General features: G+C 31.4%; 3 protein-coding genes across 3 annotated transcripts; 1 reads left to right on the top strand and 2 right to left on the bottom strand.

Annotated features, from left to right (window-relative positions):
* The first annotated feature begins 11,620 nt into the window (after window positions 1–11,620).
* On the top strand, window positions 11,621–13,149 carry LOC120266483 (serine/threonine-protein kinase UCNL-like). The gene has a single exon (XM_039274119.1). The coding sequence runs from the start codon at window positions 11,777–11,779 to the stop codon at window positions 12,941–12,943; it is 1,167 nt and encodes a 388-aa protein (XP_039130053.1). The 5' UTR covers window positions 11,621–11,776; the 3' UTR covers window positions 12,944–13,149.
* A 1,317-nt stretch (window positions 13,150–14,466) lies between these two features.
* LOC120266568 lies at window positions 14,467–18,203 on the bottom strand. Its single transcript, XM_039274209.1, has 12 exons — window positions 17,619–18,203; window positions 17,330–17,532; window positions 17,050–17,247; window positions 16,899–16,970; window positions 16,715–16,810; window positions 16,536–16,615; window positions 16,376–16,451; window positions 16,082–16,292; window positions 15,808–16,007; window positions 15,624–15,729; window positions 15,447–15,536; window positions 14,467–15,364 (listed from the first exon to the last, which is right to left on the bottom strand). Exons 1-8 carry the CDS (start codon window positions 18,193–18,195, stop codon window positions 16,125–16,127), a joined length of 1,470 nt encoding a protein of 489 aa, XP_039130143.1. The 5' UTR covers window positions 18,196–18,203; the 3' UTR covers window positions 14,467–15,364; window positions 15,447–15,536; window positions 15,624–15,729; window positions 15,808–16,007; window positions 16,082–16,124.
* Window positions 14,628–15,873, bottom strand: LOC120267248. Its single transcript, XM_039274932.1, has 4 exons — window positions 15,808–15,873; window positions 15,624–15,729; window positions 15,447–15,536; window positions 14,628–15,364 (listed from the first exon to the last, which is right to left on the bottom strand). The coding sequence occupies exons 1-4, from the start codon at window positions 15,871–15,873 to the stop codon at window positions 14,628–14,630; spliced, it is 999 nt and encodes a 332-aa protein (XP_039130866.1).
* Window positions 18,204–26,906: the final 8,703 nt, after the last annotated feature.

Raw genomic sequence — 26,906 nt, 5'->3', positions numbered from 1 at the left:
GAATGCTCCTCAAAATGCTGACTAAAATATTATAGAAGCTTTGCCTCCCAATCTTCCCTGTCTTTCTGACTCGGATAATTTCACCCTTATTCAGGAGGTCACTATTGAGGAAATTTACCTGACTCTGTTTGATCTCCCCACAGGTAAGTCCCCTGGTCCCGACGGGTTTAATGTGAAATTTTATCGAAACTTTTGGCATGTTACTGGCTACCATCTTTTTGCAGCCATTCAGTTCTTTTTTAACTCTTCGACTTTGCCTTCTTCTTAGGGAAAAACATTCATCACTCTAATCCCTAAAAAGGAGAATCCTAAACTTGTTTATGATTTTAGACCGATATCTCTTTGCAACGTTTGTTTCAAGATTATCTCTAAAATTCTTGCTAATCATCTTAAAAAGGTTATTTCCAAAATTATTGGTGTTGAGCAAGTTGGGTTTGTGAATGGCCGTTGTTCTTTTGACAATATAATTACTGTGCAAGAGGTCACCCATTCGGTCGAAAATGATACCTCTAGCCCCCCTAAGATGATGATCAAGTTTGATATCGAAAAGGCCTACGATACCCTCAATTGGAGTGCAATTCTTGCTATTCTCTCTAAAATGAATTTTCACCCGATTTGGATTTCCTTAATTTCCACTTGTCTTCAATCTAGTTCTTTCTCTCTTCTTATTAACGGTATTCCTTCTCCTTGGTTCTCATCCTCTCGTGGAGTTCGTCAAGGTGACCCAATTTCCTCTTACCTCTTTATCTTAGTTTCCCAAACCCTCACTACCTTGCTTAATTTTGTTATACACAATAACCTTATTCCTGGTTTTAAGGCTGGCTTGCGTTACAATTTTAATCATTTGATGTATGCCGACGACTTGATTTTAATCACTCAGGCCTTTCGTCGGGTTGCTAGAAATATCAACCTTTGTATGTCAATTTACACCAGTTTAACTGGACAAAGACCTAATTTTGCTAAATCCCAAATTTTCTTTCCTTCTTGGATTAACAAGCATATTGCTAAAAGTATTTGTTCTATTCTAAATCTCAGTCAAGCCTCCTTTCCTTTCAAATATCTTGGGGTCCTTATTTCTCCTAAGCGGATTGCTGCCCAATCTTTCCATCAATTGATTAATAAGATAAAAAGCCTCACTGCTAGATGGACCTCTTTTCATCTCTTCTCTGCTGCTAAAGAGATTTTGATCAACTCAACACTTCTTTCAATCCCTATTTATACTTTGTCAGTCTACCCTATTCCAGATTCCATCATTTCTGAGATTTCCAAAGTCGTTAGAAAATTCTTTTGGAGTAGGAATAGCAATGGAACGGGCATCCATAATGTGAATTGGAGTACAGTTATTATAGGTAAGTCTGAGGGGGGGCTTAGGTATTCGTAATTTATCCCTTGCCAAGCACTCTTTAATGGCCAAGCACATATTCAAATTTCTCAACAATGAAAATCTCATTTGGGTCGATATTTTAAGGGACAAATATGGGAATATTAATTTTCGGGATGATCACCCTGCCAATAAATGTTCATGGTTTTTTCAGGGCCTTTGTCACTCAGCCATTTTCATTAAACAACAATGCAAATTGAATACTGTGAACCCAGATAAAGCCTCTCTTCTTTGGGACCCTTGGTGTTTTGATATTCCAGTTGCTTTGAAACCAACGTACATTAATATGAATATTGATTTCAATCATATTACACTTAATGATTTGGTTTTGGATAATCAATGGGATAACCTGGGTGTCATTGATATTTTTGGTGGTGTGCTTGATAACTCTAACCTTTCTTTAGCTAATGTTGATTATGATTCTGAGAATTATTGGGTTTGCCAACCTAAGTCTAATTGTCACAAAATTTCTTCAGCTGTATACCATTTTTTTTAACAAAAAATCATTTTCTACTGATAGTTGGATGGGTTGGAAATTATTGTGGCATATTCCGGTTGCTCCTCGTGTAAAGCATTTTATTTGGCTATGTTTACATAGACGTCTCTCCACCACTGCATTTCTCCACCGTTTGAACCTGGGACCTGACAATGATTGTATTTTCTGTGGGTTACAACTGAAGACTGTGGATCATCTATTTGGTGGTTGTACTAGCACTCAACAGGTCTGAAACATTATTAATCTTAGAGAAAACTTGTGTTTTAGCTGGTCAGGTGGTTTCTCATCTGGAGAATGGATCATTGACTTTCAACATTCTAGACATTGTTTGGCCCTTATAGCTGCCGGGGCCTGGTTTATTTGGAGGAGGCGGTGCAATGCTATATTCAACAACACCAGTCCTAATTTTGCAGTCAATGCTAGCAAAGCCATTGCTCATGCTAGAGAATTCTCCAACATCTTGAGTGATCCCATTGGCAAAAAGTTAATCTTGAATAACTTCACCCTTGCAGACGGCCACTTCATTTTCACTCATGCTATTTCTAACACCATCACACAGGTAAGGTCTATGGGTTTTTTCATTGTGAATGCTTATTATTGTATTTCTCTTGCAAGTTGTTTCTCTCAGCACATGGATAATAATTCTTTAGACATTCTGTTGGCCTTTGAAGTTGCCCTTCAGTCGGCTTTAGATTATCATATGCAAGTTTGTCACATTTTTACTGATCACATTAATGCTACCGATCTCATCGAGAACCCAAATCATTGCTTGTCTTGGCGATTTCATGCTCAGATTTCCAATTTAAATTTCTTGATGGATATGTTTACCCGACCCAGGATTCACCAGATCCTTCTGCTTGATGCGACCAGCTATCAATCTTGCATCTTTGGGTTTTCAACATCACCACCTTAATCTGTTCCTCTTTGGAAGAGACTTGCCTTACTGGATCATGAAATCTTTCTATTTGAATGGATTTACTTTTTAATGTTGTATTAGCCTTATTCTCTCTGTACTTTCAGTTTTGTTTTGTGTAGTTAGTTTCGGTCTTAATTTCAATAAAATTAGCTTCTCACTTTGGGAAGTTCCTTTTAAAAAAACTATTTTTTTCCTATTATGCCAAATACAAAAATTTTCTGTCTATGAAAAACAAAAAAAAAGTGTGAACAGATAGCAGAAAAAGATATTTCTAGTATAATTCTAAGTAGTTTATAATTTTTATCCAAGCAGTATCCAACAACATAAAAGAGAAATATATAAAAGGATAGATGATCCCACATTTAATTTTATAAAAGCACTTGCTCCACCACCAATTGACTATAAATTTCTCAATGCATGCAAAGCAAGAACAATAAAACTTTCCACCTAATCTATCCTTCCAAACCACCAAAAAGAAACAATACCATTCAAAAACAATTCCACACATAATACTCATCTTAAAATTGAACATTAATGGCAGACCAAGTGTATTGAAAATAAATCCCTTTGCTTTAAAGCTCATCATGCTTCCCCACCTTTCACCATTGGTGTCACAACAAAGCTTTAAATAAGTATCAAATAAGCATAGAGAGACATCTCTTTCTCAAACACACTCCCAAAAGGGTGACTTAAAATAAAGCCGTAAGATTGATCTAATGTACCCTAAAGTGGTGCAATTTGGCTTTTAGGTGTGGGTCTTTCTCTTATCTATCTCTTATATATTATTCTTCCTATTTCAATAGGATTTGATACCTAATTGCAAGGATTACCAAGAGAGCATCATCAACACTTTGGGTTGTTCCCCATAAACATTTTTAATTAAGTATACAAAGCTTGGTCTTTGGTGCATATCATTTCTTTTTCCAAAGGACAATTAATGCTTAGTTTTTTATTTTCTTATATATATATATATATATATATATATATGTATGTATATATTAATGTATTATTTTAATAAAGGCTATCATCATTCCTTAAACTCAAGAGTTTGTAGTTTTGTTAGTTATTATTGGCATGGGATTTCTGAAGCTTATGTAGATTTTCACTAAGGTCTATGATTAGTGTCCTTTGTTCGGGATTAAACTTATTGGTAGTGCTTGGAGCACAACAGCATTCTTACCATGAGCCTTGATATAATAATTATGTATACAGTTGGGTCTTATCTTAGTGCTCTATATCGTCTAATCCTACATCCACACTTTCAAGTTAACGCTTATTGATTTGGTTGAAAGTAGAAAAAAATATTATGTCCTGCTTTGAAGCTCATATATTTTTGCATAAAGAAGATAAAATAAAACATCATTAATTGCTAATTTTATAAACAATGTTGTGTTTCTCAAGAAAACAATTCTCTTGTGAACATCTATAGAAATCATTTTTTTAAATATATATTTTTTTAAGATGGATAAAATTGTTAGATTTTATATTTTGGTATTAGTGGGCCTTATATGGGTTTTTATATGGGCTTAGGGGTCTTACACCAAAAAATCTCAAGACTTAGTGGCCCAATCTCTATACCTATATATAAACCCATTATAGTTCTATTACACAACCGATGTGGTACTATATTTCCAACACCCTCTCTCAAGTTCAACTGCGGTCGAACTTGCACAGACTTGTACACCAGAGGTCTGTTTACCAGGACTTGTACACTACTTTATGTCTCAGAGGTCCTACACACATGGACTTGTACACTACTTGTGTCTCAGAGGTCCTATTTTAACTTGACTTGTGTTCCTTTTGGAACCTCAGAGGTCTTTTACTAGGTCCCACTATAATTGTCTTTTTTTTTTATCAGGATCATTTTTTTTCCCTGAAGCTCTGATACCATGTTAGATTTTATATTTTGGTACTAGTGGGCCCTATATGGGCTTTATACGGGCTTAGGGGTCTTACACCAAAAAATCTCAAGACTTAGAGGCCCAATCTCTATACCTATATATAAATCCATTATAGTTCTATTACACAACCGATGTGGTACTATATTTCCAACAAAAATACTCACCTCCAATAATTTAATTTATAAAGAGTTAATTCCTCAATCTTTCATTGGGCAAGCAAAAGTGTTTTTTTTTTAAATATATTACTTTAAAAAATAAAATGACAAAAAAAAAAACATGGGTTCTAAACTTTTGGGATTATGAAAAACATGACAAAAAATAATTTTTTTAAAATATTTAATTCATTTCTTAGTATTGGTTCCAAAATGTAAAATATTTTAAAATTGTAAAAGTTGTTTTGAAATCCACATTAAGAAATAAACTTTCTTTTATATAGTGGAAAGAAAAACAAAATAGAGAGATTACATAATTATAGGCTAAGTTATTCCATTAATGGCGTCCACTAAAAATTGAATAAATTAATGTGATTAAGAGAGAATTGAGTTTTTATTAGAGAATTTAAAAAGCTTTTTTTTTTATCATATAAAAAGTTAAATATTTCTCAAAGCTTCATGGAATAAAATCACACACACAACAAATATAGTACGTCGATGTTAGTGTCAAGTAAAATAAATAAAAATATTAATAATTTGAGCATACACTTAATTAATCAATAATCATCTTATAAAAATTTACCGTCCACGATATGATTATTTACCCATTAGCACTAATAATATATGTTTATAACTCTAAATGTGTGATTAATAAGTGAATGTGTAATTAGTGTCTTTGTTATAAGATGAAGATGATTGGCACCATTTGAGAGTTCATGTAATGTGGACAATGTTGACAAGTAAACACCTTTTTCTAAAGTAGTTGATGAAACCCTAACCCTAACCCTAGTTCCCCAAAACATGATGTTCTACCTATCATTCCTTTGTTGAAGCAACCTTGGAGCATAATAATGGAGTAATCTTTTTCTTTTAGTTTGAGGCTCTTACAATTGACATTGAAGATAGCCAAGACTTGATATGAGGAATGATGATGAAGACTCCACCAAGTTTCAAAAGTTTCAAGAAATAATGACAAAATTGAGGTTTGCTTTAATTTAAACTATTTATTGTCTCTTTTAGGTAAATTTTCAAGTAGAAAATTCTTAATATTTTTTAAAATAAGTTAATCCAGAAGTGTTACCGAATAATAATAATAATAATAATAATAATAATAATAATAATAATAATAATATGTCAGTATTATAATTTTTTAATTTGAAAATTTTATTGATTTTTTACTCACTATTCTCCCTTCCTTTTTTTTTTATGAAGTGGACAAACAACTCATCTTAGCTAATGTCGTAAAAGGGAGTTAATCCCTTAAAATTACACTATTCTCTTAAAAAAAAAGTTTAAGAAATTTTGATGTATCGATAATATCTGTGGTGTGTAATGAGTAGAACAATTGTTTTTAAAATTTTCTTACTTATTTTAATTACATTATAAATACTTTTGACAAATTACCATTAAAACTATATCCAACTTCCATAAATTATAGTTGGTACTATTATTTCTAACTAATTAATTAATTTGTGTTTAATAATATTCAAAATAATAGAATAACTTAGAGCAAGCCAAAAGAAAAAACAATCATATTAATTCTTATTTAAATTTTAGGAAAATATAAATAAATCCTATTCTGTTTGACGTACACAATCAAACGTCTCAATTCAATTCATTCTTGGCTTATTGGACTTGTCCAAAATTGGAATTCCTATCAAATGCACTTGGCTAGAAGAATATTATATCTTATTGAAATGCAAGTCACTTAAAAGTTCCATAATTTAAAAATAATAATTGAAAATTGAAAAAAAATCCCCCTCAATATCTGTAATGGTGGTTGGAATTAATTGCAAAGGATGGAGCAATGTCACATCTATTAGATATGATTTTAGTCATTTTACTAATATAATCCCTCCCCATAATAACATTATGTTGAAGTTTCTCCATCAAGCAAAAGGGCCTTCAATCCAATGACATTGCTCCACTGAAAAATTATTGATTACAGAAATGCCAATGCTTGGGTTAAAAAAACACTTGATATAGTGATACTAAAGGTCATCAGTTATAAGTGTAAATTTAAAGTTTGATTATCAAACTAGTGAAGGCACATGGTAAGCACACACCCTTGAATGTTAGAGTTGTATTTCTTAAAAAAAAAAATTCTCGATTAAAATTCAATACATTCAATAATCATTATTTCTGTAAATATAAAGCATTAGATCTCTCATCAAAAATCAATATGTTCCAAAATTAAAAAAAAAAGATAATGTTAATATAATGAGTAAAATTCGTAATTAAAAGTAAACTGAATTGAAAGATTAATTAGATTAAGAAATGAAAGAGAATAATAAAATAGTTGAAGAGTTTGAGATCACACAATTTAAGGCTGAAATCAAGGAAGCTCAAATATTTTAAAAAAGAGAAAAAGCCTAAAGAGAAAAGTAGCTTTGAGAAAGGATCCACATGCTTGTAATAGTGTTTAGGATAATAATTTAAATTTATTAATTTAAACAAAGTCAATTTTAATAATGTGTCCCAACAGTGAGTTCCAACTACTATATTCCAATCTTTACAAAAATTAGTCGATAAATTAAATAAAAGTTTGAGAATGACAAGTTCATTATAGACAACAATATAGGTAAATTTATTTGAGGGTTTCTTTTTTTTATATTATGCAAATATCATTAATTATATATTTTATTTTTACTATATATATATATTAAAGAAAAGATAAATCATGTTTTTATTAGTAAAAGTATAATTACAAATAAAGTATGGGAATAATATGGATGAAAAAAAGTTTACAAATTATGTCACAAAATTCACTAAGCGTGAGGATAGTTTTGCAGTGGTAGGCGTTGTGATAACATAAGTAGGGTGATTGTGAAAAAAAAAAGACGAAAGTTGAGTGGAGGTTGTCGGGTTAATTTTTTGAACAGTCACCCAACTTTGCCTTAATTTCACTTCAGTCATTCAACTTTAAAATGTATCAAAATAGTTATTCAAGTTACAAAAATTTTCAACAGGCAGCCAGTCAAGATTTTTCGGTGCCTAACAGTCTACGTGGCCGCTATAAAGACTGATTCAGTAGTTGATGTTCACATCATCAAATTTACGTGGTAATTCCATTGGGCGGCCACCTCAGGTGACTGCCCGTGAAAATTTTTATAACTTAAGTGATCATTTTGATATATTTTGAAGTTGGATGACTAAAGTAAAAACAAAGCAAAGTTAGGTGACAGTTCAAAAAATTAACCCGTATGTTGTCCATCTCAAGAGTCCCTTGAGCTTTAAAATATTGTGTTTATATATTTAAATATCAAAAAATTATTTATGCATCCAATCTCATCAAATAAATTGGTTATATATAAATCATTAAAAGCAATATTATGTATGTATATAATATCAATAAACATCTATGAATTGATTTTAAAAGTAAATTTAAACATTTAAATATAATATGAATTGAATTTTAATTAATTATATCAAACCCTTAGCTTAGTACTACTTATATATAGGTCCTCTACAATAGATAAATAAGAAGGTGTGACATATATATGTGAAGCTAAGTACTAGACCCATGTGATGAGGTTCTCTTAAAAATCACCCGTACCTTATCTTTGTCCTTTGTACATATATCACCATTCCCCATTTCCCATTTCCCATCATCAATTGAGTTCCACACGTGTGAAGCTCTCCAACTTTCTAGAGCTTTAGCCCTCCCCCTATTTTAACTAATCTCCCCAATTATTTTTGCTCAATGCCATAATTAATTTTTTAATTGTTCATCAATTTTGTTTTCATTAGACTCGGCAATTTACATCCGCATGTGTAAATCCTCTCGTTCACTTATTAAATAACAAGTAAAATAAAAGCAATCATGCATTTTACGGGTATTAAGAAAACTCTTGGTTTTGAATTTAAACTTTTTTAAACTTTCTTGTTTTATCTATTATTTTATTATTATCTTAATTATATTTATTATTTTACCTTTAATTTGAACCTATATAAATACTTCTGGTTTTAAGGTTGGTAATGAATAAAGCTAATCAATCTATCAATTAATTGAATATTTTTAGCCATTGTGCTTATTATTTAATTTTAATTGTGAGTTTTGCATTGGAATTATTCTATGAATGCTTGATTTTTTTTTGCTTCTCGCTGCATGAGTGTTTATAGGTTTGTTAGTACATGTTGATATTAAATTTGCTTGATTTTTGTTAGTACACATACTGACTTGTATATATGCGAACAAGTATAGGTTAAACAATTTATGATCTATAAATTTGCTTACCATGTTATTTTGTTTTTGTGTTTTATATTTATTATAATTTCAAGCCTTATGTAATTAATATTTTATTAAAATTATTTTTTATTATATACTTGTGCTTTTTATGGACCATCTTCACATTAGAAAGATAGTAATTTTTTTTCCTTTGCTAAGTAGCAAGTCACGGGTTTCACAATATTGATTGAGACGAGTGATTTGTTCACCTTAAAAAAAATTTAAAAATAAAAGCTGAAGCATAAAAAATAAAAAACACCTTATGATACACTCTTTTATAATGTAAAAAAAAATTATGCCAAAATATATATATATTTATTTTGTAATAACATATGATTTAAAAATTAAGGGAGTAACTTGTTGATTAAAAAAAATGTATAAAATTGTAATAAATGGACAACGGGCTATATTTTTAAATTCAAACCAAACAAACATTTTGGATCCCAAATCCATATTTTAATAAGCCACAAGGAGTCAATAGTCTATTAGCATCACTTCAAATAATTGGATTGGATCTAATGATTTTAAAATCCATGTTTTCATAATATATTTTCTTTTATTAAATATATTAACTTAACTTTACCAAAACTATTATTATTTTTTTAATAAAAAATACCAAAATTTTGTCTTACATAACTATAAAAAGGATTTCAATTGATTAAACAAATTTAAGATTAAACTAATATATTTGCATCTTTGTAACTAATTTTTTTTTTTTTGAATAATAGACGACAAGCATTTTTTTTATGAACATAAACAGTACTAAACAGTATAATGCACAATATGAGAATAATATAGGAATCCCGGGTGAACAGTGTGTGAACAGTACGTGAAACAGTACTGTTGGGGAGAGATTTGAACCCATGACCTCTCCCTTACACTTTGATGTCATATCATTGGTCCATTGGGCTATCTAATGGTTGACCCTTGTAATTAATTGATAATTATACTTATTAAGTGCTTAATATGGTAAGTTAAGGAGTAACATATAATTATGAAAATAATAATTTTAACAAAAAAAAAGTTCTCATGTTAACCAACAAAAAAAGTACCACATATATAAACAAGGGAATCTTTTGAGTTAATAATGCACTCAACATAGTGAAGTGAACCCTAATCCACCGTAACACATGCATTTTTCCCTAGAAGAAAAGCTTAATCAAGGGGGTCCACTTAATCACAATTTGCACTCCTTCCTTGTCTTTAGTTGTGGACTGACCCAAGGGTAGTTTGGTAAATTTATCAATATAAGAAAAAAATTCAAATTATTTTATATTGTTATCAATTTAGTTTTAAGTAAGTCTTAGAGGAACAAATATGAGACAGTAATTTTTTTTTGACAAGTTTATTATTATTATTATTATTATTATTGGTTTGAGTTAAAATTTTTTTACAAAGAGTCTATTTGCCATAATAAATTCATAACTTCAAAAATTAATTGATAAAATACTCGTGACAATGTGAATTGACAACTCGACGAATTTAATGTACGACTAGTTAATTTAGCTAAAATTAGTTATACTTTTTGATGTGAGTTCAAGCCAACTAAGTAATATGACAACTCAAAAATTAAATGAATGACTTATTATTATTATTGTTATTATTATTATTATTATTTTAAATTTGCATGTAACTCAAGTAGAAATATTCGATACAAGTTCGAGCCAACCAAGCAAATTGACAACTCAAGAAATTAAATATATTTTTCTTCCCAACCAAAAAAACTTTTGACAACTCAAAGAATTAAATTTAGTCTTATCCTTTTATATCATGTGTAGTTATTTTCCTATTAAATTTTATAACTTAGAAATTATTATAATTCAATATTAATAGAGGTTTTACAAAGACACCACCTAAAAACTCCCTAAATGGCATATTATCCATATATATATATATATATATATATATAAAACTCTTTCCATATGAATATGCCCCTTCTATTATAAATCTTGATTCCAACTAACAACTTAATTATGAATGAAAATAAATGAAATGTCTTCTCTATACATATATATTACATATGCACATAAATTTTATTTATTTTTTATTCTATAATATATATTTTTTTATATTCTAACCATTTACAAAATATACTTATTGATGTAATATCTACACTTAAACTCCTAAAAACAACAAATATTTGATATAATAAAATCTTGAAGATATTTAAGTAAGAACCAAAAAAAAAAAAAGAATTATATTAAAATAAATCAATAATTTAGTATAGTAATTCATTTTTTTTAATTCACTAGTTCCTTAACTAATGAAAACAATATGCTCAACCCCCTACAATTCATTGTTAAACTTTCTTGTTGGTGTATTATATATTTAAAATAATAACAATAACAATATCACCAATAATAATAATAATAATAATAATAATAATAATAATAATAAAGGTAAAAGCCAAAGAGGCTCCATTAAAAATATAAACTATAAAAATATTTCTAAAAAAATAAATTAAAAAACCAAAATGCCAGCATGGCATTCTCTCTCTCTCTCTCTCTCTCTCTCTCTCTCTCTCTCTCTCTCTCTCTCTCTCTCTCTATATATATATATATATATATAACCATATAACTCCTCACCACTACCACCACCACCTCTCATTCCCAACCATTGATCCCTCCTCTTCTCTCTCTTTCTGTCTCGCCATTAACGAACCTCACCTCACCTCACCTCACCTCCATTGCTGAGAAAAAGCCATGGCTGATGGAGAAGAACCCAAGCAAAAGGACCTCCACTTCGACAATCTACGAGCCATCCGCGTCCTCGGCCGCGGCGCCATGGGCACCGTCTTCCTCACCGACGACGCCTCCCAACCCTTCGCCCTCAAGGTGTTCGACAAAAAGTCCTCCACCTCTCGTCGCCCCGACGCCGAGCGCCGCGCTCGTTGGGAACTCACTGTCCTCTCCCGTCTCCACCATCCCCTTCTCCCAACCCTCTTAGCCTCCATCGAAACCCCAGACTTCATCGCCTGGGCCATCCCCTTCTATCCCGGCGGCGATCTCAACGCCCTTCGCCACTCCCTCCCTGACCGCTCTCTCTCCACTGCCGCCCTCCGCTTCTACCTCTCTGAGCTCGTCTCCGCCCTCGCCCATCTCCACTCCCTCAACATCGCCTACCGAGATCTCAAGCCCGAGAACGTCCTTCTCCGCGCCGACGGCCACATCGTCCTCTCCGATTTCGATCTCTCTCGCCAGCTCTCCCCGGCCCCTTTGCAGCATTTCGTCGAACACCTCCCGGATCTCCGATCCACCCATGCCCCTCGCCACCGCCGTCATCTCACTCGGATCTGGTTCCCCGCCGGGGCTGGGGTCAAAAAAACCCGATCCGCTAGGGTTTCACCAGCTCGCGCCGGCGAGCGCGCCAACTCCTTCGTCGGCACCGAGGAGTACGTCGCGCCGGAGATCGTCCGTGCTGAAGGCCACGACTTCGCCGTCGATTGGTGGGCTCTCGGCATCCTCGCCTATGAGATGGCCTACGGCCGGACTCCGTTCAAGGGACGGAACCGCAAGGAGACGTTCAAGAACGTGCTGGTCAGAGACCCGCAGTTCCCCGGCGGGAGCTCTCGGCGCCGGAGAACGGAGCTTGAAGACCTCATCGCCCGGCTTCTCGAGAAGGATCCGGCGAGACGGTTGGGTGCCGGCGGCGACGGAGAGGTGAGAGCTCATCCTTTCTTTAAAGGAGTGCAGTGGGATCTGGTCACCGCGGTGAGCAGACCACCGTACTTATTTGAAGATGAGACGGAGGCGGTGACGGGACTAGGCGGTGACCGGACCGCAGTCGGAACGTTTGATATTCGGGATTATTTCACGAAGGTCCGTCAGGAAACCGTAACGGTTCAGTCCGTCTCGTTGGATGAGTTTTAACTAAATTTAATTTTTTTTTTAAATGATTTAGAGTAAGTTGTACATACGTGGGTGACTGGGTGGCATGGGGAAGAGTATGTATGTAATTAATGCATGGTTAGGGGGTGGTTTTGTAAACATATGGTTTAAATGTGCACGTGTATAAGCTCACGTGTGAATGTAAAGATTAGAGGCTTTGCTAATAAGAGTAGAAGACTGGCTTCAAACCTTTTATTATTATTATTATTATTATTTTAATTAAAAAAGATTGTTAGAAAAAGAAGGTTATCTCTAACTTTGTATTTAAAGTTACAAAATTCAATACAACCTTAGTACTGAAATGAATGAAAAAGCTATTCAATATAATCTTAGATAAACAATGCAAACTTGGCAATAGAGTTTCACCTATAGTTTGCCCATATTCATTATTATCATTTTTTTCTATTAAGTCTCATTTCATTTTTAATAGATTAAGGGTATATTTTTGTATTGTTAATTTTGTAATTGGTTTGTCTTTTTTATTCTAACTTCATGTGAGTGTCTCTTGATTACTTAAATAGTAGTTTAAGGTTTATCTTAATGTTGGATTTTAAGTGACGAAAATGATGGTCAAAATCCAAACTTAATTTTAGCTTTATTTTTAATTATATATATAATTTTTTCTCCGCTTGTGGACCAAAAGAGAGAAAAAAAAAATCTAATTCAATGGAATGATTTAATAATAATTTAGGATAAAAATGATTAAAAAAAAAACCAGTAAGATGCATAGCTTGTACAATGTTTTACTTGCAGACAAGGAAACATATATGTCCAGAAAGCAATGCTTTACTTCTAACTAAAGGTAAGAAAATATCTGATAAAAATTTGAAAAACTATAAAATATATATACATATAAATGAAATAATAGATTTGTCGGACTTTTTCCTGAAAAAATATATTAATAAAAACAAAGGCAAAGATGATGACTTGAGTGGAAACAGTGTCTCTGATGTAGACTTGCTGTCCCTGGTTTACCATCTCATATGCTTGTAAGTTTGTTACTGAGCTTCATTTAAAGGCCCCATAACCAGACATCTTAAGACCTCTCTCCTTGTGAGGCAAACCCCATCCTTGCATTCTCTGAACATACATTACCCCACTTCTTGTCACTGATCTCTCATACAAATTGTCCCCATTTTCACCCTTTCTGCTACTTTCAGTTCCCTCTTTCAGATTTTTATTTTGATAATTATATTTCGGTATCGAACCCGATAATTATTCGAATGCATGTAATATATCACATATGTGAAACAATAAAGAGATAAAGAAGATAATAGAAAAGCATGCATATATCAACTTGGCTTGAAGAACCAACAAGATGCATGCACATGCATCATGCATATGCCTATATATATTGACAAACAAGAATGTGATGCTAAAACAAAGAACAATGTCCACAGCTGTTATGACAAATATATGCCTTCTTTCAAGACCATACATAGAGGATAATTAATATGCATCTAAGATTCTAATATTCTTCAGCAATTTAATTATACGGTCACATATAATCATCAACTTGGATCTTTTTTCAATGTAGAACAATATTATATTTATCTCCAAAGTAATCTTAGTTTAATACCATGTTTTGCATTATATCTATTCCACTCTTATATAGACTTCATATATAGCAGTAAAACAATTTAAGATATAATTATATATAAGAATATCAAGCTGTGACATTGAAATAGACACTGTAATTCTCATCCTGCAAGCTCATCAATGGCTCCAACAAGAACTTATTATTGACTCCATTAGCCAAGAAGCTTATTGGATTATACTCCCTTAATCCTTCTTTCTTTATGAAGCTAATTGCCACCTGGAACTTGTAATTAGACTTCCAATTCTCATTGCACATCAACTTCAAACTATCCCCATCCGTGTAATTACTTCCACTGTAAATGAAACAATTTGGATTTGATTTTGAAGCTAGAGATATTTTGTTATACTTATCATCCAACCATGTAATCACTTTGAATATGGTTCTATTTCCTGGAGTTCTTGTGATAGTGAGAGGGGCATTTGGTCCTTGGTGTTCAACCAAAGCTCCTGGAAACGCAAATGGTTCAATGTAGACTAGTGATTCTTCAGGGTGGACATCACTTGATGTTGAGAACAAACGTCCTATTCTAAATGTTGCATGCATGGCTTCAACTGATCCTGGTTTTGGTGAACCCTTCATTACAAGATTGTTGTTTGACTTCATGATAAAGGATTCCGTGAATATTCTGATGTTTTGGCTGAGAGATACTAGCTCATATTTGTTATTGTGTGGTATTGGAACGATCCAATCGGAAGGTGAGCTCGAGTTGCCACTCTTCATAATCCAATCTTCTTCGGTTAGGCCGGCCAGAAGGTACGGACCGAAAAAAAATGCTTTCACAGTTTGGTATTCATCCCTGTCATCTGAACGACGACACAAGATCTAAGAGCTCTGATACCATGTTAAGAATAAACTCGATGAAGTTGTGTGAGACAGAATTCTCACCTTGTATATTTTCACATCTTATGCTGATAGGGAACTTAATGGTGACATTGGGTTTACGACCCCATAGTTGGTTGATTGCAAAAAAAGTTCCTGATCATAATTTGCTGAAAAAAATTAGAATCCTAATAACCATCGTCATTGTTAGAGTAACTAGTGCTAAACATAAATAAAGTTTACCCGAAGTTGGTGTTGGTAAAGGTTTTCCATTTAAAGTTGCTGATAAACCAGTTAGATTTGTCCAAGATGGTACTCGGAGCTTCAAGGTCGTAGGTTGAGTTGATATCTAAAAACATGGAAAGGATAGTGACAGAAATTCTTAATCCTTGTTCTTGTTTCTGTTACCAAAGTATAGAATTTATACCTTGTTTGGATAAATATTAATATTCAATGAGACTTGTAAATTTGTGTCCCATGAAGTGAGAGGCATCACTACTTGTTCGAGTTGAAGGTTTCCTTTTTTCCAGTTGATAGTGCTCGAAACATATTGAAACACATAGAGTGTTGCTTCATCTTGCTCTTCGAAATATATCGAATCGCCCAACTTTGCAAATGACTCAATTGCTGTAAAAAATTGAAGCGTATTTACCAGAATAATCAATGTGAGATTTCTGGTCACTCTAAAATACCAAAAATACCAGTTCCTATGGAAGACCAAAACGAATTGAATGGACCACTCCATCACCAATAGTCATTAGCCTTCGATCCTCCAATTTGCATCGAAAGGAAATAGATAATTACTCCAGCTTCAGTTCCTCTTTGGATACTAAGAACTCCATTGGTGAGTGCTCTCTCATAGTAATCGGCATAAGCCGTGCTCTTCGTCCATCTCAGCAAGTATCGAGTAACCTGTGAAACAATGAGGAAATTATATAAAAAAGTTGATGAAAATTTTCATAAATATGTTAGCAAGGATTGATAATAATGCTCACTTTAAGCATATTATAAGTAGTGCATGATTGTTCAGTTTCTTGCTTTAGAGTATCGCCTAAACGTTTCGGGTAGGTCCTGCATAATTTACACAGAAAAATAATTAACTCTTTAACATGTCAGAATGAAGAAGGAAAAAATTGAACATATCAAAACTGTCACCATGATTCATTTAAACTTGTTCCGCCGGTTGCATAGGCATGAGACGAGTTCACAATATGATGAAAATATTGCGCCATTTCCTGTCATGAGTGTTCAATTCAAGATTTCTGTCAACAATTAGATTCAATTCATATCAATTCATATCGATATGAATTAATTGAACCACATGTTTCGTTTACCTTGTAAAGCGGTTCGCCAAAGAGTTCATATCTGTTTTGTATTCCAACTACTAGTGGTATGTGTGTGTTGGCATGAAATCCTGCAAGTTCATCAACCTGAAAATAAACAATATTATATGTTTCGTTATCAATCAGTATTTGTTTTTCACCATTCTTTGAAAGCTACAAATTAAACTATTATCACCTTTAGTGCCAACAGTCCAAGAAAACAAGGTTTATCAAAAAGATTTGCGATCACCAAATGACTTTGATTCTTCTGCATTCACTCAATCAAACAAAAATGTTACTTCAATAAATTTCAATTCAATTGAAGCTGATGAACCAATTTATAATACCGTTATAGAATATAGCCGGTAAAGAACATCGTTCATGCCACCGGTTTCTTGGTTGAGAGCTAGATAATGTTGCTCTAGAGTATATAATCTGATCACTTTCATCACTCTATTACTGAAATACTCAGTCATCCACACAACCATTTTCAATGCTTGTTGATTACCAGCATGAGTATATTGATCCAACAAGCCACTCATTATCTGATAATTAAACAATAGAGCCAAAAAAATGTATCAATCCATGAATAAAATACCATTCATAACAACTGAACTAGACTAATACCTTGTGTATGGTGTAATAAGGTGACCGAACATACTTCAGCTGTTCATACCGATCAAAAAATTCAGTTGGGAAAGCCGAAAGATATCCCGTGCCTATTTTCTTTTGACATTCATCGAGTCCTCTGACCAATTCTGTCATTTGGCTGTATATCGTTGCATTCTTCGTCGTTGCATATGTGAATGCAGTTGCAGACATGTAATGCCCTGTTGGTATCAAGTATAACGTACAAACTCAGAAATAAATATAAACAACAAGAAACGAATCGAACATCAATTAAATTAATACGAACCGACAAAATGTCCTCTGAGCTCACTAGTAGGATCTTCCCATCCACTATAAGGATTTGTATCATTATTAGGCAAGCGTGCTACAACCCTGAAATTGAAAAGAAGACGATTGACATCGAGCATTGACAAGTACTCGGTATTCGTCTTCTGTGCAATCCCATGCTTCGAGTTTGGATCCAATCTCACATTCTCAAGCCCAACTTCAACCAAGAACTTGTCTTTTGCTATCCCCTCATTCACCATTTCAGGCATCTTCATGCTCTTGTACAGCATTGCCCAATCAAACTCTGTTTGTGCTGCTGTATTAGCATTGTTTTTCATGTTTGCCTCATTCCATGGATTTTGACCTTCTTGTTGCAAGAAATGTTCATGGATGGAAATGATCTCATTTCTCCAAGTCTCATTCTTGGATGCCATGAGCATGCTATGGAAGGTGTTTGAGTTAATGACATTAGTGCAAATCATGGCTGAAACTTCATGATCCATTGATGCTAGAACTAAGATCACAAACACTATGCATGGAAACCATCTTGTTCCCATTGTTTTTCTCTCTAGTAACTCAGTGATAGTGTTGTGCATCTTGCTACTTGTCTCTCCATGCCTTTATATAGCAGCGAGAATTGGGGGGGAAAAAAGGAAATCTATTTATAGATTTCTACCATGGAGGGGGACACAAGTAAACTAACAGTTTTTTAACAATTATTTATATATATATATATATATTTATTATTATTATTATTATTATTATTATTTACAATACGTATACACCACAACTTTATCTACGGAAAAATGTCTACATATAACAATGACATACAAGGATGAAAAATAAAATAGATTATTATGCTATCAATCTGATCAAGTTTAGTGTAAGACATTATTTTTTTAGAGTACAGTAAGAGAACCAAAAAAAATTGAAATTGCTGTTTGAATATTGACTTAGTTATTTTTAAATTAATTTTTTTCATCTGACGTTGTACAAATTTTTATTTTATATTTTAAGATTAAATATTAAAAATGCCTACGATATCATATACATTAATATGTCACGTTTTATAATTTACTCATCACATCAAGTTTTCTTTTAATATAACTAGCAATTATTTTATAAGTTGTAATTAATAAGTGATTTATTTATTTATTTTAATGTAACACCCATTTTTCTTTATGTTTATGTATAGAAAATATACAACCTTTTTCAGGTTTCTATTCTCTTTAATAAAGATATTTTTAAGTTTATGTATGTGAAGGTTCTTGGCCATAAGGATGTCATGACCCTTCCTCAAGAGATCATGAAAACAAGGTGCATTATATAATAGCTAGCACCATTTGTATGCTAAAGCTTGTTGCTTGTGACATTTAAAAGTTTAGAAAATTAATTAAATAAAATTCTAGAAAACGACAACCAGGCAGGTATTCATTGTAAACCCTTAATTGGTAGATTTAATTTTGATTATGTCATGACAAATCAAATAAAGAAATATCGTATACAGGATAATTTTTATAATGCTATTTCCAACTTCGATATTTGAAGTTTAAACATCTTGGATGCTTAATCTCGATACTTGATAACGAATAATATACATCCAATCTATTTTCTAAAATATTTTATTTGAAAAAAATAACTGTATTTTCTATCAATACACTAATTTCACTTATCTTGACTGTTATTAAGCTTAATCATATTTATTTGTTTATTGTTTGTGGCCTAGGATTTAAAGAGACATTAGAAGATTCATTGTTCATAATCAAACACAACTTTGATTTTTTTGTGCATTTTTTTTTTCTTGTTCTGAAGATAGTTTTTGTGTAATTAGCGAATCAACTCATACCTCTTAAGAGATGGTTCCCCAAAGTTATTACAAGTGAATGACCCAATATGACTTTTAATAATTGGAAGCTTTGTTTATACTCGATGTCTAAGGCTACCTAATTATTGAGCCACCATATTATATCATTTTTTATTTTAATACATTTTAAGGGATTTTTATTGTTTTTAAAAAAAATTGTTGAGGATTTATATTAAAAAAAAATTTCTTAAAAACTAATATAAAATATATTATTTCTTTATTATATCTCCTCCATAAAAGGAGTCAAGTCTATGAGTTCCTTTCACTTTTTGGAAAATTTTAAAATAATTAAATTTATTCTAGACCATGCTAATTATCAATTAGTTATTATACTAAAAAGAAAAGAAATCAAACAGTTAGCAAATAAGGCCCATACACATTCCATGACCATGTTTAAGGGAACATGAACATAAGGTGTGTTACATCATGTGTAAAATTTAAATAAAAAATATTTAAAAATATTGAATCTTTATTTGATATGTCATAAAAAATTAATTTTATTGAATTAGAATAAAATAATGTCATAATTAATTAAAATTTATTATTTATTCCATTTAAAATTGCACCCATTTTATTGTTTAATCGTGTGGCTTATTGCAATAAAAAAAAAATTCACATATGGCTACATACAAAAATAAATAAATTACAGATATACCTTCATAAATTTCTTTGTTAGGATTATTATGTAGTATCAACCGAAGTAGCAAATAAATATACTAAGATTAAAGGTATTTAAACTGAATAATAGAACAAATTGAAAATTAATATATATATATATATATGTAATAGACTTGGAGATATTTTGATAATTTAATTCTCTCAATATATCATGTTCTTGGAAAACATCTTATTCAACTAAACATATGAATGCTGCATTCTCAATATTCTTCTCAAGTGAACTAAATATATTGTTGTATATTTCATTGTAAAGTGATTCCTGTGTTTTATTTTTCTAGGAATGTTTTTTTAAATAGAATTATTCATCATGTGAACCAAAGCGCCTATATCATTTTATTTATTTAATTAATTATTATTTATTTATTTATTAACAATGTAGACAAGTCACCCCTCGCACACAAACTTTTTATTAGTTCGCCTTAATCATGTATTGGGAGAGAATCAAATTTTTAACCTCTCATATGAGAGTCAAATATCTTGCCACTTGGCTATTACGGTGGTGATGCCCCTATCATATTAACTCATTTTATTTTCTACATAAGTTCTAGTGTTTTTTCCTTTGTTGAATTTTGGTGATGCCTCTATCATATTTACTCATTTTGTTTTCTTTGTTGAATTTTGGGATCTCTTGGCCAGAGCAATCATGTGGAACATTTGGCTTGAGATAAATATGCTTATATTTAGTTTTAAATACTCTCGCCAATTTTGATTTTGTTGAAAATTGATTACTTGTTCCTTTCGTGCAACACAACTCTAGAGTCAAAGAAGACGAAGCTGGAAGATTTTATTTGAATAGTTAAACGAAGTCTAGAGGTCCTATCATCCCGAACAGGAGATGAGAGTGTTACAAGAGACATCTCTACATCGTCGCTGTTGCTGACTAGTTGTTGAGCTTTTTTAGCAATGTTCACCCTAGGGGGAATCTCCTTCCTTCCTTTTAGGGATCTTTTTTTTTCAGTGTGTTTTAGTCTTTGTTATTGTTAATATTTATTCCCATCCACTCTTAATTGGTGCTTCTGTTTTGGTTGTTTTTAGTGTTGTTTTATTATCCCCTTTATAAGCTTGATGAGCTCGTTTGTTGTCTCCTATTTTAGTCCATGTTGTACTCTTTATCATTTTTAATTTAAGTGGTTTATCCATATTTAAAAAAATTATTTGGTAGTTAATATTTATTTACATGTCTTTCGCAATTGAAATTAATTTATTTCCTTTCAAGAGGGCTTGTTAGACCAGGAAAAAAGAAGCTAGTTATAGTTGTAGCAAAGAATTATACTCTACTAATCTGATTATATGTAGCATTTTTCATTCGGTTACCAAAATACTTGGTCATCCACACAACCATGTACAATGCTTGCTAATTACTAGCATAAGTATATTGATGCAACAAGCCACTCATGATTTGATAATAAAACATTAGAATTTAGGAATAGACCAATTAGATCATCACTGATAACAAACAACCAAAGAAGTAGTATTGTCTTTGTGTATGTAGTATGTTGCAAAAACATGGTCAAGAGCCTTATACCGATAGAAAAATTCAATGGGAAAGTCAAAAGATTCTTGTGCCTATTTTCTTTTGACATTTATCAAGCTCGCTAACCACTTCCATCATTCTATTGTTGATCATAGCATTCTTCATCGCAACATATCATGAGAAAGTGTATACAATTGAGATTGTATACAATTTGAGCTCAATTTGGGAAGGTATTATCTAAAAAACCTCATAAACAATAAAAAAAAATAATGCATAACCATACAATGTGATGGATTCTGCATAATTAGTATAATGAGCTTAAATCTTATGTAAAGTATCTAATATATAATTTAAAACAGCAGAAAGAAATAACATGCAGGTGGTCGAATATGAGGCCATATAACTAGTAACAATTTTAAATAGTGTATTCCATTTAAGTCTATGCATTGAGAGTATAATCAGAAACAACTCTAAAACAGCAGAAAAATAAATAAATCATTAGATCTATGATTCGATAATTAAAAACAATTCTACAAATTTTATTCCATTTAAGTTCACTACCATTAGATATAATAAGAAACAATTTAGCATAATAAAAATAAAAAAATAAAAAATCAATATGATCATTCAAATTAATATTCTAGAATGACAGAAGTTTAATGCGCAGAGGCAACATACAAACATCAAGAAAGACTCTAGAATATATAGCAAGGAATAACATAAAAGAATGAATTATCAATCAATTTATCTAATGTGATGTTGTTTAATTATTTGTGCTCAATCATCTGTGATTATAATAAGAAATAACTATAAAACAACAAAGAAGAAAAAAAAAATCCTAGTATGCAACTTTAACCAGGGCATCTAATGTTAATGTTCTTTTGAATCTAATCACAAAAAACTCAGAAGTATCAAAAAACACTTACGAGGTGTTTGGTTGGATGTAATTCTAAAAGTAGTAGATTTTCAGTTACAAGAAAACTGAAAAATACTTGGTTTTCAAAATACAGTGCAGACAAATCTTGTGTTTGGTTAGATGTAACATGAATTACTGTATTATAAGATTTTATATTTTATTGGAATGATTTGTAAATTTGGAATTGGAAAACACATGTTTGGTTTGATGTATTTTGGGGGTATGGTTACTCATGGGAAGATTACCCCCATACTTTATTATATATCAATTGTTTATGATATGCTAATTATTAAAAATTTATTGAATATTAGTATTTTTTTAAAGTATTATTATATCTTAAAAAAATTAATCATTGTAATCTATTATTAACTATATTATTGTTTATGATTAAATTATTTTTTATATTATTAATTTGTTATAACAACAAAAAATGACCATTTCTATTGTATATACATACTATAAATTCTATCCCTTAAGAGCCTTGAATGCCATTTGGAGTTATTTGATTGGGTTTGGGAATGTTCGAGTTTAGAAAAGTTTAAATTTTTGATGAATCCATGGATATAATCTATGGATATGCACCGAAATTCTATCCCTTGAGAGCCTCAAGATGCCATTTGGAGTTATTTGATTGGCTTTGGGAATGTTCGAGTTTAGGAAGTTTAAATTATTGATGAATCCATGGATATGCACCATGATTAAAAAAAGATTATCTCTGAAATGCCTTTCATTGCCATTTGGAGTTAATTTGTGTTTGGAATTCAAAGGGGGATATTCTGGCCTAGGCCATGGTTCATGGCCTATGTCCCATCTCTAAGGCAATTATTGTAGTTATCCCATCTCGAACTATCAGACAATCTTGGAGGTGGTCTTCTTCTCCAGAGAACAACCGCTATTTCTCCATCGAAACCCTAGAAAACTCTATCTCATCCCTCATTCTTCTCCATCAGTACCAATGGCCTTCGATCTCAACAGGCCCAATCACCCCTCCGACATTTTCGAACCTATCCCGAACCCTAACCCAATGGAGGTGCAATGTTTGGGCTCGATCAGCCTGGAGGAACCCGACAACAATCATGTCGAGTTACCGTCGTAGATGATCTTGGTGTTGATTTTTGCGATTTGTTATTGTTTTTGAAATTTTTTATTCTAAGTAATTGTTTGTTAGGTTTTTTTGGTAAACAGGGTACAAAAGCAACTATGCTTACCTCTCGGCGACTTCCTCTTCAAGATGGAGAGCGAGAGATTTAAGGCAAGCTTTAGGTAATTCCACCCGCTTTTGAACATAGTGTTTGGTAAATGAATGTTGTTCATTTTTTTTTGTTTGAGTAATTGTTGTTTTTTGGAGAGATCTGGATATGTTCCAAGGCCACATATAGCTATAAGCTGATGACTATTTGGGTAATGAATGAAAAAAACACAATCAATTCTATTCATAAGTGCTTATAAGTAACAATCAATTATTGGTCAATCATGAGGCTAATCAATAATTCACTAAAAACAATTAAAAAATTGGGAATACTCTTCTACAATTAGCCACTCTAATGATGTTAGTAGTGCTTATCATCAAATGCTCTTAATTACAAGTTTGGTCTTAGTATTTCTTTGAGGTTTGCATTTATTTATGTTTAGTCTTTAGCTGTAATCTTTTGATGTATACAGGTGTTTTAATAAAGTTTCAATTGTTGTATGTACACACACATATATGAATTGAAGTCATCTCTCTGACGTTTGTTTCAATTAGATAATATGAAATAACTAAAAATCTTATACCTAACCATAGTACAAATTAGATTTTCCAGTTTTTTTCAACAAATAAAGTATGCCACTTTTATATGATCCAATAGAAAAACAATATGAGTGTATGTATATATATAATAAAGAAAATTATGTGGATAAAACAATCCACGATTATCATAATATAGATTATAGCCATGAAAATCAATATCAGATGTGAAACTTCCTATTAGTTGAGACAAAAAAAAACCAGTTGGTTCCTCGAATTAATTTTTTTAAAAAACAATATTTAGTAAACAAAAAAGTATATACATATTATAATATTATTATATAGTAACATACATTAGGAAGGACCTAAAACCAATAAGAAAACACTATCAAATTATTACTGATTGTGATGTTCTTCACCTCAATCATAGTGTCATTCATTTTTAAAGCTTAAATTTCATGAGAAATTTAAACACAAATTTGCATAACTTTGTTGGATGTTTTGTTTGAGATAATTAAATCCTAAAAGAAAAGAAAGACTTATTTATGAATAACATAGATTATGGTGAGTGTTATATAATGGTGGGGTATGATTAAGGCTTAATAATTGAAAGCTTAATAATGACAAATTACATTACATGTCTTTATCATGGAAGCAATAATATACAACAATTGATAATCTATATTTAAATTCACATATATATAATAATATTATAACATAGTAACATACATTAATAATGACCTAAAGACCAATAAGAAAACACTATCAAATTGTCACTAATTTTGATGTTTGTTTTTCTCAATCATAGTGCCATTCAAGTAGCCATGCCCGTGACTAGAATCTTTTTATATTAAAACTTTGGATACTTTCATGCCAACATTAATATCAATAACTGTTATGTACAAATGTGGACAGATTAATTAATGATTTTAGTGGACACTAGAAAGACCAATAGGATAAGATTATGAATGATGTTGTTCTTAGAATCATAGATTCATTCATGTAAAATATATGGTATGCTCTCATGTCATTATAAAGACAAATCTTTCTTGCAATGACTTTGTGCCTCTTCTATCATGTTTGGTATTTGTGGTTATTTCAATGAGATTACTAAATGAATTTTAGGGGAAAATTTTTTTGAAGGCCTAAATCCATCCCTAAATCTCTTCTTTTTCCACTAATTTATACAATGATATTTTGCATACATAATATATCAATTAATCATTTTTTTTTTTTTACTTTACACAAGTTCTGCAATTAGCTTCAAGTATATTTCACAACTTAAACCGCCTGGACAAAACCAATTATTGAAGAATAAAGTAACAAGGATATGGGATTGTTATGTCCCAACTTCAAAAGAGATTTCTTGGTATTTCATTCTTGGCAAATGATAGTCATGTACTTAGAGATATTTTTTACAACTATACATACTTATTTAATAGCTTTAATTGATATAACACAAATTGTTGTACATATACACTGCAATTTACAATGGAAACATCATTCCTAGCGAGATGCAATACATATCCAAATTAGAGATTTTGATTGCCCAAAGTTTCAAAAAAAACTTACTGAAGGATAAATCTACAAGATTGCTAAATTCCAAGTAGTTGGACCGAATGCCCAATATTTATCAATCACAAGAGAATTTGCTATCCTTTTTAGCTCCATTATTCAGCTGCCATTAATCTTGATGATCCTACTCCCTATCCTCAATCTTACTTTCAATTTCTAGATCAGGGAAAAATGACACCACAAGCAAATTTTGACAAATATTAGATAGGTAAAATTCTTACTAAAAAGTTTAAATATATTTTTTTTAACTATAAACTAATGTATAAATTTATTATGCAGATGCAATTGCAACTCTAATATCCATTGGCCCAATATTAAGTGTTCAATTAACCAAATATGAAAAAAAATTATTGAGAAAAGAGATATTTTGCTAAAAGCAGCAGGGTAAGAAAAACAATGAACATTCTTTTTGCATTAATTGTACCATTTCTAATTGAATATTTCATCAAATTTATGCTTATTTACATGCTATAATAAATATTGAAAATAAATTCACACTAATTTAGCAAGTTTTTTTTGTCATTTATGTTCAAAAAAACATCTATTAGTGGTGATGAGTTGAAGATAACTGTATGGGAATCCACCTTTTCTCAATTAAATGCCAGCAAACTCCTTAAAATCCAACCAAGTCCTCTTCTTCTATTTGCTGGAACAGTTATAAAGACATTCTAATGTAAGCTGAAGAAATTTAATAAAATAAATTCATTTGAATATTGCAAAATAGTAACATTCTCTAATTGCTGACTAGGAACAATCTATTTAGCTTCAACTTCAGCCACAAAGATCTATATCAATTTGGATATTCCTGAGACAAAAGCAATACAACAACAATAAGTTAATTATTTATAATATAAACTATTAGATATTACCATTATTACTACTCTACTATGTTAAATAATATTGATCATTTAATAATAATACGAGATGACAGCTGACAAACTAACCCAAAGTATAATTACGAATCTCACCAAACTAAAGTTCCAACTACGCAACAAAGATTTTAGGTCATAAATATCAAAACTGATCCCGCTATTTTGTGCTTTCTGCCTTTTTAGCTCTCTAATATAAAATCCA

Source organism: Dioscorea cayenensis, chromosome 8, assembly GCF_009730915.1.
Source record: "Dioscorea cayenensis subsp. rotundata cultivar TDr96_F1 chromosome 8, TDr96_F1_v2_PseudoChromosome.rev07_lg8_w22 25.fasta, whole genome shotgun sequence".
NCBI classification, from domain to species: Eukaryota; Viridiplantae; Streptophyta; class Magnoliopsida; order Dioscoreales; family Dioscoreaceae; genus Dioscorea; species Dioscorea cayenensis.
This window is presented reverse-complemented; position numbering and strand designations above follow the sequence as displayed.